The following is a 10956-nucleotide window of genomic DNA, read 5'->3' as shown; positions in this document are numbered from 1 at the left end:
CCCCCCAATCTGCCTAAAATAGTCTTGAACATTTGTGCTATGTTTGTGCCATTAAAAGAAACATTTGTGTTACTATGTTTTCACACTTTAAAAGTTACTCGTGTGACGTCCCCCAGCCCCCGATTATTGTCCAACGCTGATGTTCATGGGTAGGTTGCTGTCCTGACCCCGGTGTCAGCGCCTATACTTCTTTTTATGTGATCAAAAAAACAATGAATTTGATATTTTTGCATGTTTTTTTTAAATATGTAAATCATGCTCTCCTCTTCCCTCCCCTCAAGCCAAAACGGTGACAGAAAGTCGCAAAAAAGCGACAAAAAAAAGAAAAGAGTGACATGAAGAAGAAAGCCCCATTTCAATTTTTCAGTGCAACTTTTTTTCAGTGACAGTGTTTCCTTTTTCAATGCCAAATTTGATTTTGGATGCCAGAATATTGGAACTGTTCTACTTCCACATCATAAAGTCAGTTTCCCATGCAAGTGTGGCGGGTAAGTTATGAAATGATCTGCATGTTAATATAAAAAAGTATCACAGTCAGACAGTTTGACTCATCCCATTGGGATGGAGCAGAGGCCACGGCATGAGCTCTTTGACATCCTGACAGTGACATTCAGTGGCCTGTGTGTGTGTGTGTGTGTGTGTGTGTGTGTGTGTGTGTGTGTGTGTGTGTGTGACTATGTGTGTGACTATGTGTGGGACTATTGAGGCACGAATTCAGTCATGTCAATGGTTTTGTGTCTCACCACTGACTGCTGTGGTCCCTTATGTCTGTCTGTCTGTGTGTGTCTGTGTGTCTGTCTGTGTGTGTGTGTGTGTATATATGGCAATTTTACAGTAAAGGAGGACTAAAGTCAGCCAATTATCCCAAATGATATCCCGAATTAATGCAAGAAATGCATGGCGTCACTGCAACATTTTCATTTATTTTATTCCATATCCGAGTTAAATTTTCTGATATTCTGCCATACGCGTGTGCGTGTGTGTGCGTGTGCGTGTGTGTGTGCGTGTGTGCGTGTTCTATTGTTTTTGAATGACCATAACGTTCCTTCTGGCACCTTACCTGATGACGTGCAGATGATATATGTTTGCAGAATCACAGCTATCTCCCAAACGGCGTGCATTCTTCTTCAATTCATGCTCATTCGCTGCAGCTGTTGCGGGCTCGCACTTGGAGACGACACGGTCTAACTTTGAACATTTCTTATGGGTCCCGTGCGCGTGTGCGCGCGCGCGTGTGTGTGTGCGTGTGTGTGCGTGTGTGTGCCCCGCGGAGCTCCGAGATGGTTTGGAAACCTCCCAGGACTCACAGCATCGTCCTCCTCAGCCTCCCGGTTGGGTGTTGATGCAACATGTCTCTGGTTTTACCCGCGTCTGTCGCGCAATCTATCTCCGTGTCTGTCCATCCCGGAGACATTTCAGCTGTGAGATCCGTCCGAGAAGCATTTTCCTCCTCTCTTTCTTCCCTCCCTCCCCTTTGGAGAGGGTGATCAGAGTGAGATCCCCCGCTCGTGTGCAGCACCGGATGAACCAACTTCAGCGGAGACGCAGAGCGCACCGAGAGCGCACACGCGGCCAGAGAGAGACACAACGTTATGACACAATATTAAAGCCTATAAAGCAAAAACTAGAACATGTAGTCCGTGTCATAGTCTTACGTCGACAAGAGAAACACCACTTGTGTTGCATTCTTTTTAAATTATTTCCTTTAAGTGGGGGTTTTTTTCAGCATTTTTGGCCACTCTTTTCAACATTAATACCGCTTTTTTCAATGTTTTGGTCGCTGTTTCCGACGTTTTCCGCACTTACTTCGACGTCCCACATTTTTGAAAACCCCCCAAAAAAACCTTTGAAAACAGGTTAGATTTGACCCAAGGACCACATGAGGGTTTCAAATGCCACAAAGCAGGATTAGATCCTACTCTGAATGGCGGAAACTTTAACAGAAGCTGTAGTAGGGACAGTTTATACATCTGCTGTCATAATGCTCTTTTGCACTATTCCATATCTGTAGCCTATTCATTCAGTATTTTGACTTGGACTATTGTATTAGTAGCTTTTTGTGTTACTATTGTGTACAACACCAAAATCATCGGGCACAAACTGTATATCAACTCTTGATTTGATCTGTATTTTTGAAGATTCTTAAAAGTCCCAAGGCATGAAAATGTGACTTTATGAGGTTTTTTAACATTAATATGCCCCCCAGCCTGCCTATTGTCCCCCCAGGGGCTAGAAATGGCGATAGGTTTAAAACGAGCCCTGGGTGTCCTGCTCGGCCTTTGAGAAAATGAAAGCTCAGATGGGCCGATCTGGAATATTGCTCCTTATGAGGTCAAAAGGGGCAAGGTTACCTCCCCTTTCTCTGCTTTGCCCGCCCAGAGAATTTGCCCCCCATGAGAGAGAGACATCATGGCTTTAAAACGAGCAAGTGGCAGTTGGTTAGGGCCCCCCCCCCCTCCTCAAAAGCTACAGACTCAGAAATGGCACATACTAAGGAAAGCTCATTGTGGGACTGGCTCTAGTGGCTGGAATTCTGCACCAAGACTTGGGAAAGAGACTTCAGATACAGTATTAGGGACCACTAAGCTATATAAAAGAGACTTCAGATACAGTATTAGGGGACCACTAAGGTCTATATAAAAGAGACTTCAGATACAGTATTAAGGACCACTAAGGTCTATATAAAAAGAGACTTCAGATACAGTTTTAGGGGACCACTAAGGTCTATATAAAAGAGACTTCAGATACAGTATTTAGGGGGACCACTAAGGTCTATAGAAAAGCATCCTGGGTACTCAGTCCCCTTTACACCCCCAGTCCGACACACCTGTCTCTTATGCTGTGTCTTGGCCATGTCGTCCATGCAGATGAGAATTTGTTTTCAATTTTTTTAACATAAAGACAGAACATCAGGAATGATCTTACTGTGTGAACGTGATATAAAAGGCTAGATCATCTGGGGTTATGGTTTATTATATTTCCATAAATACAGTGACACTAAAGCAGCCCAGTGGGGATCCAGACGGCCTTGATGAATTCTTCTGTTGACCCATCTAAAGACACTCAGACTCCCAACTGTGGATGCTGTGCGCCCTCTAGTGGCACCTTTGGGTTACTTCAGTGCTTATTGACCATGAATTTTAAGAATAAGTGTGAAGCTCGTGGTATAAGTTGGTGTACTGGTGGTAGTGGGGAAAGCGTTGAAAACATAAAAGTGACAAAAATGGTGAAAAAAGTCAAAAGAAAGTGAATAAAAAGCAACGGGTTTTTTTTTTTTTTTTTTAGGTCAAACAGAAAAAAGCATCCAAAAAGGCAACAAAATGTCAAAAAAGCAACAAAAACATTGAAAAAAACTACAAAAAAAATGAATGCAACAAAAACCTCTAAGAGACAAAAACTTAAAGTCCCAAAAGCCAACAAAAAAAAGTGTCCATTTTTTTGTTTTTGTTTTTAAACCAGGAGGACAACAGGAAGAAGGGCTACTACATCCATAGACAGTACTCACTGTCTGGGGGTGCGCCCTGTGCCCTAGATCTGTCAAAACTGTACCCCCTTTAAAAAAAACATTTCAGGCAAGTACCCCCAAACCAGTGAGAAACCTTTTTAGTGGAATATAAAAAGTGTGTGTATAAAGTGGTACATTCCACCATCAGCGTCTGGTTCACTAAACAACTTTTAACTGAAGAGAACCTACATGCTATCTCAAAGGTTTAGAATCCATCTCTAAATTCAGTCACTATTACAGTAGAATTATTTTAGGAAATATGCATGACTGACATTTTAAAATTAACATTTAAGAAAGATCTTATGTGACCCCTGCAGTACTCCAAACAGCCTCTAGTATTCTTTTCTTTTTTTCACACCCAAAAAGAGATTGCAGCTTCTCTGTAAGGTTGTTTGTGCTTTAAAATGACTTGATTTCATTCATGAGGCTTATATCTGACATATGATTACCCCCCACCCTACACACCCACCCACACACACCCCAATCCATTGGGCTAGAGTTCTGTCAATCTGATTATTGGTAATTGATACAATTCCATTGGATCAGAGCACTGTCACTTGCCTGTTCTGCCAATCTTCCCTTGTCACATGACCAATTCATGTGTCCAAGACATCCAAAATTCTGATACTCTTGGACATCAATTCTGATACATTAATTTTTGTGTTTTTTTTAAAGTGGCAGACTGCCACATGTGCGATGCAGAGCAGGCTGTGCCATCCTGTATTCTGGATTGAACGAACAAATGAAGTCCCGCCCAGTTCCTGGAGGAGGAAGCCGATTGGTTTGGCATGCCACCACTGAGGAGAGCCAGTGAAGTCCGCCCCCCGGGTTAAATAGCCGGATTGATTGCAGCCCATGGCAGCTGCCAGACCAGATTTGTTTGCTTCAGTGTATGAGGGTGTGAGGAAATGGGCCTCTAAGAAGCTCTCAGAGAGCATTCATGATGTGAGATGGCCGATGTCTGGAAACAGACTTCCTGTCAGAGCTGTTGTGTCATGGAGATGCTTTTTAACAACTAAAACATGTCCAATGATTTAATGCAACAATGATGAGACACAACAGCATCTCTTGATAGATTGTTGTAGGGCGACAGAAGTCTGGGCCAAACTAAAAGTGTGTAAAGTTTGATATTTCCTATAAATCTGTAATGTATTGTATTATCGACAAGAGTATATTAAAGAAACATAAGGAGCTGATACAGATAATCATATGTGTAGTATGCTTCAAGTTATGGAAGATGCTGTATGACCTTAAAGACTGTCAAAACCAGCGATGAAGTGTGCAAACAAGAAGATCTCTAGACTATAAACAGCTCCTAGAAAAAAAAGTAGAGAAAGGGGAGGTAATATTGCCCCTAGGGGCAATATTACCTCCCCTTTCTCTGCTTTGCCCACCCAGAGAATGTGGCCCGCCTGTGAGAGAGGGACATCATGGCTTTTAAACGAGCAAATACCCTATACAGAAGAAAAGAAGGAGACGCCATGAGTTTCTGCAAACTTTTTGTGACGTTAAACCACAAAACAATTGACCATACTTTTCATGACGCTATGCCGTAACTGCTTCACATCGGACTCTAAAGTTCAAAGATTCAACTTTAGTTTTTTTAATATAGGCAATTCTCCAGCAAAGCATTTGACGTAGCTACATAGCTTCTCAGACGTTATAACTGGCCCTGGTAAAACAAGGTGAAACTCCTGTCATACTAAATCTAACTCCCAATAACAACCCATTAAGAAATGGGTGAGTCTGTCTACTTTGGGCCTCACAGTGTACATACAGTCCAATAAAAAGATAGGATTATACGTTATATAACATGATTGCATATCTGTTTTGTTGTGCGGCGTAGTCTCTGCCTCCTGATGCTGACACCCATGCGGGGAACTCCTGAAGATTTCCTGGAGGGGAGAAGCAAAGAGGACATGATGGACTTCAGTTACAGTGACGGACCAAGTATTCAGATCCTTTACTTAGAGATATTCTGCTCATTTTCAAGTTCATAACTGCATTAGGAAGTTATGTCAGAATAGCTTTACATGGTTTCATATTCAAAAAACACGATATTTTGTTGTGCTGCACACTGCTACATATTCTCTTTTCACCCTGTGTGTTGAGCTCTGTTTTAGCTACAGAGTGAGACATCTCACTTCGGTTCCATCTTTGTAGGGGGTCGCACATGCTCAGTAGCTAGGTAAGGACTACTAGCCAGTCAGAAGCAGAGTATAAGAGTGTTTGTTACAGAAGTAAAGGCTGGACTACAACAGAGCTGTTTGGGGCAGTTTGTGAACAGTGTTTTCTCTTGAATGTGGTAAGTCCCTTTGGAGGGGGGGGGGGGGGGGGGGGGGGGGGGGCATTGGGCTTTTTTACTATAATGTGCACAAAAAAGATATATAACACAATAAAGGAAAGGGAAAGCCAAAAAGCGTGATATGAACACTTTAACAGGGGTTTTTCCTGCATAGAGGAATTTTTGGTGCCAACTCCCCAAAGACGTTTTAGCCAGCCCCGAAGGGAAATCAGAGCCAAAATGATGAGAAATGAGAGAAAAAATATCAATTCAAATCCTTTTCGGCTGTGTTTAATAGCAACTTACCAACCAACAGTTGAAAAGCAGAAGATGAATTTGAAAAGGAGCTCTTATCTCGGTTTTACCGTTCAGAGTCAGGCTGCGTTGGACTCTCTCTGGGATTTTAACGGGGCTAATTTAAATATTCAGACATTTTTACGCAATTTTGTTGATTGGGGGTTTACTAACTCAAACATAGTTGACATTTTGTTGTTTATTAAATTGTCAGAAATAACAGGCGAATGCATATAGATTTCTGTCCAAAAACGTAACACCGACTCATTGCCTTTACTGTACGCAGACTTCATTGTACCCCCCCCAAAAGACCCATTCTGAACCAGGAAAAAAAAACCTGCTCAAGTAAAAGTACTAATACCACATATTAAAAACTCAGTTACAAGTAAATGTCCTGCATTGAAGATGTTACTTAAGTAGAAGTATGTATCATCAGGATAATGTACTTAAAATATTATAAGTAAAAGTACTCAATGCAGAAAACAGTGTAAAGGATCTAAACAGTGTGTTTAATGGTCCAATCATTCCGGCTGGACGTGTAGGCCGCTATATTGTTGGCTACTTTCATTTTTAATAAAACATCAGATTTTATAAACTACATGTGTTTTGTGTGCAAAATATTTAATGTGCAAAGTAACTAAAGCTGTCGGTTGAATGTAGTGGAGTAAAAAGAAATGGAAGCTACCGGAGTAGAAAAGACTCCATTAAAGTACAAGTACCTCAACATTTGTACCTAAGTACAGTAATTTAGTTCCGTACAGGAGTAAATGAAACAGTCCGAATATCTCTAATTCAGACAGGCTCAGACAAACAGAGACACACTGAGCCCACCGATCACACGCTGTACCGAGGTGTGTCCTACCCCGACGGTGCCTCCACCCTACATCTTGTTGTCCCGGCGGAGGACAGCCTTCTTGATCTCCCTCAGCAGAGTCTCCTTGTTGGTCTTTATGTTGGCTTTCGCCGTCTCCAACACAAAGTCAATCTTCTCCTGGCTGTAGGGACGCTGGAAGGTGGAGAACTTCTCCATGTTCGCTTTGAACTCCGCCGCATCTACAGAAAACAGTAAAGACCTGTTCAGGCTCCAATTTAGACGCCCTGATGGGTCAGTAAGGAGGTAGGGTGGGGCAGGGGACGGGCAGGGGACACACACACACACACACACACACACACACACACTTTGAAAGCATGAAATTCCGTGTAGGGAGTGATGGATGGGTCAAATAAAGGAGACAGGGATTCGTGTCCCTCGTTTCCTAACCCTAACTCCCAATCGGCCTATTCTTGTCCTGCGTCACAAGAAACATACCTTTTCTAAGCCCACCCACAAACTTTTCCTAAATCTAAGTTTGTCAAAAGTGACACCAATAGTCCAGACCAAGCGCGTTTAGTTAAAGCGTGTTAAGATCTGACTATAAAGAAGACTTTTAGTGACAATAACCACGCCAAAGACACCTGACCAAGCTTCTGTGTTTTACACGATAGGAGTGAGAATGTGTGGCCTCTGTGGCTTTTCCAGACTCCCCTAAAAACGCTCCCATAGGTTGTTTGTACAAGCAGCTCATTACGACCCATATTCATAGTGGCCTTTAGTGGTCAATTATGATGGGAGCAAAGGAGGAAGCCAAGTGAGGTGGTCTAATGAGCAAGAAAGTCTGTGTAGGGAGGAAACAAACACAGGAGTATCACCCAGGAAACCGCTGTTCGCATCCTGTCTGAAACCAAAAGTCAACCAAAGTCATTTTGAACCTACTTACCTACGTAGTAACTGGCAAGGGAGACCACAAGCTCATTATGAAAATGTTTACTTAGGATTTAAATCAAGTGAGAAGTACAGCTCATTTCCCCATAGAGTAGAAACAGACTGTTTTTGCAACCAGTGGAGTCGCCCCCTGCTGGAAGTGATAAAGAATGCAGGTTTAACTATTTTTTACAGTCTATGTTTTGCGTCCAGAGCAGTTCTGCTTCTGAGAAGAAAAGTCATGAAAAAAAATCTGTGTGTGTAACAGACCTTTGCAGTTGTGTCTGTTGAAGAGCGGCATGAAAACAATCGTGGGTTCCTTCTCTTTTCCCTCCAACACGTAGCAACCCTTTGGCCAGTCTCTGTCCTCCAGGATTGTGGCGTCTATCTCTGGGAAAGGCTTATTCACCTCGGCTGCATAGTCTCTGGCAAGAGTAAGAGTCTGAGAAGGTAGGAGAGGGTGAACATTTCTTTTCACATGCTCGTTTGCAATAAATCATATGTGCAGGATCGAGACAATGTGATACTGATGAGTCAGTTAAATTACATGTACACAAGCTGGAGCATACATTACACTAGGGATGTCACAAGAACAGTTACTTTGGAACCAACTCGGTACCACAATTCTGACGTTGCTCATGTGTCTACAGTGCCATAGGTACCAGGGGATGCAATGCTTCCGGACCTTACGGGGGGGGGGGGGGGGGGGGGGGGGGGGGGGGGGCAGTATATACGCCTAACGTAACACATTTTCTAGACTGAATGTTCAAGTGGCGGCTGATTGTCTATCAAAGAGGGGAAGCTCGTCATAAAATGGTCCATTCATTTATAATGTTACAACAATATATATAATGTATATTATATAATAACATAACTATTATACTAATTTATAATATCTGTGAGAGGCAAGGCCAGCACATTTTCTTTGTCACAGCTAGCGTCATACCAGGAGATCTGAAAAGACCTGTTACTTTTCCCTGTCTTTTGTATTAAATCAATCTTAGGTTTTTAATAAATCCATCTTAGGTGTTGATCTGGCCTGCCGTTTAATTTGAAGTTCCTCCTAGTAATGAAGACTTTAAAATGGCGCCAAAATCCGGTCAAGAATATTAGCATTGTCGGCCATCGTGTGCAGTTTACTAACTGGCTAGTTCACCCCTACAGCACTAGCCTAGCCTACTGTATGAATGAATGAACAAACAATCAAACAAAACAATATTAAACTCAAAGGAGATGTGGGAATTAGGGTAAACTAAACTTTTTACAGTACAAAATTGCTGTCAATTGAAAGGAGATGCAGTCTTTCAACTTTTGGTGAACCAGTGTCCATTTTCTGAGCCCACTAGATGGCGCTCTCTGTTCAACAATAGGTTGAATACATGCTGAATTGCAACGCCTTAGGCCTTTCTCTTAAAACCAAAAGCGCCATCTAGTGGGCTCAGGAAATAAAGACACCAGTTCAAGAAGCGTCATTTGGCCATCACTAGTTGTATGTATGGTGTATGTTTCATTTCCACTGTTTAGAAACAAAAGCCCGCTCCATTTTTCCTTTTCAGTTCTTCACGGGTTCTTCTGCTGCTTCTTCGGAAAAACCCACCCATGTTGCATTGTGGTATACCGGAGTAAAATGTAGGCTGCATTGTGTGTGCACTCAAATTAGCAGTGCATTTTGGGTATTTTATAGTGGACTATAAAGTGAAGGAAATTAACAGTACAGAATTCAACACCACTACAAAGTTGCGGACAGAGTATATAGTGCACTGTTTCTTTGCTAGGGAACGGTTTCAAACACAGCTTCCTGCCTTGTGATTGGTTGCCCCACTCTGATGTGTTCCACCTGTTCTTCAGCCCTTGCGTCACCTGTCCCTTGTTTCACCTTTGTTACCTCATGGAGTTAGCATCTGTGTTTTCTTGGTCGGTTGCCCAAACGTCATCCTTCTATGTGTCTTTTTCTGCGCCTTCCACCTATGTATATGTTCATATATTTATACGTTTAACTGCAATGTAACTTTTATTATTTTGATCTTTTTATGTAAAGCACTTTGAATTGCCCTTTTGCTGGAATGTTCTATACAAATGAAGCGGCCTTGCCTATTGGTGTGTTTTCAGTTTTACTGGAGCATTGGTTTTTGTTTTGCAGGTTAGTACCTTAAGGACACCTTCTGTTTGTAAGCCATTTGTATTCGTCTCACTAAACCTTTAAAAAAAAAAAAGTTCCCTGCTGCCTCTTGACCTTTAACCTCTGCATTTTGGGTCCCAGCTTGCACAATTCCCTGACAAAAGGTGGCGCTAGAAAAACTGCAGATGTTGATCAGCATTGTCAATGAAAAGGAAATACAGCCAAGAGCTGGATGGAGCAGTTAGGATTAAACATGTTTTTTCAACCCTGCCTACATTTAGAGGTACAGTCTGTGGTGAGAAGGTGGAACAGATCTAGTATTTAGGTAAGTGTCCGTACGGGTTATGCACAGTTCTAAAAGTACTACAGTGAAAGTGTTTGATGAAAACACCTCCAAACACACACACACACACACACACACACTGTACCTCAAACATGTCCCCAGCGCTGTACTCCGGTGCAATGATGAGGTCGATGTCTCTCTTTTCTCCCAGAAATGAAGGGTATCCTACGTTGATCAGCAGCCCGGCGTCCGTCAGGTGGAATCTCTCTGTGGAGCGGAGGTAAGGTGGAACCGTGGAATCTGCCCAGCGACAGACATCCAAACTTTAGACAAGCTTGTCTTAACTTATCCACATAACATTTTTTCTTCATAGTTGTTCTGCATTTGCCAATTACCGTGCGTGCTGGAATTTGTGAACAAAAAAAACAAAGCTTTCGTCTGCACCGTAGTTTTATACATCTAATTTACAATCTAAAAAAAAAAAAAAAAATGTTGGTTGTTTTGTAGTCTCGCTTTGTCAGACCCTCTTCCAAAAGCGTGCTGAAGGAGGATCAGCATTCCAAGATGGGAGGCAAAGGTGCTCTGGCTTATTGGCATTTCTTTAACCCTTGTGTTGTCTTCACTTTCGGGACCTTCTTGTATCCTTCGGGTCAAATTGACCCGGGACTTATATGGGGTTTTCAAAATAAAATTTGACTTCTTAATCTATTAACAAATATTGTCTTTATCT

General features: G+C 42.2%; 2 protein-coding genes across 6 annotated transcripts in view; both read right to left on the bottom strand.

Moving 5' to 3' along the window:
* LOC116703411 (carbonic anhydrase-related protein 10) overlaps window positions 1-1519 on the bottom strand; it is a 136351-nt gene extending 134832 nt beyond the window's left edge. The window contains exon 1 of the mRNA XM_032538128.1: window positions 1061-1519. Within this exon, the coding sequence (XP_032394019.1) occupies window positions 1061-1121 (61 nt within the window). The 5' untranslated portion in view covers window positions 1122-1519. The remainder of the gene's footprint in view (window positions 1-1060) is intronic.
* Window positions 1520-6863: 5344 nt separating this feature from the next.
* The window catches only part of LOC116703408 (cytosolic phospholipase A2 gamma), a 13132-nt gene continuing 9039 nt past the window's right edge, over window positions 6864-10956 (bottom strand). For all 5 annotated transcript variants that reach the window (XM_032538118.1, XM_032538120.1, XM_032538119.1 and 2 more), the window contains 3 exons: window positions 10372-10526; window positions 8095-8266; window positions 6864-7136 (listed from right to left, as the gene is read on the bottom strand). In XM_032538118.1, the coding sequence (XP_032394009.1) occupies window positions 6964-7136; window positions 8095-8266; window positions 10372-10526 (500 nt within the window). In that variant the 3' untranslated portion in view covers window positions 6864-6963. The remainder of the gene's footprint in view (window positions 7137-8094; window positions 8267-10371; window positions 10527-10956) is intronic.

The sequence above is a fragment of the Etheostoma spectabile genome, chromosome 15 (genome assembly GCF_008692095.1).
Source record: "Etheostoma spectabile isolate EspeVRDwgs_2016 chromosome 15, UIUC_Espe_1.0, whole genome shotgun sequence".
In the NCBI taxonomy this organism is placed as follows: domain Eukaryota; kingdom Metazoa; phylum Chordata; class Actinopteri; order Perciformes; family Percidae; genus Etheostoma; species Etheostoma spectabile.
Note: the sequence above shows the minus strand (reverse complement) of the source record. Positions and strands in the feature narration are given on the sequence as shown.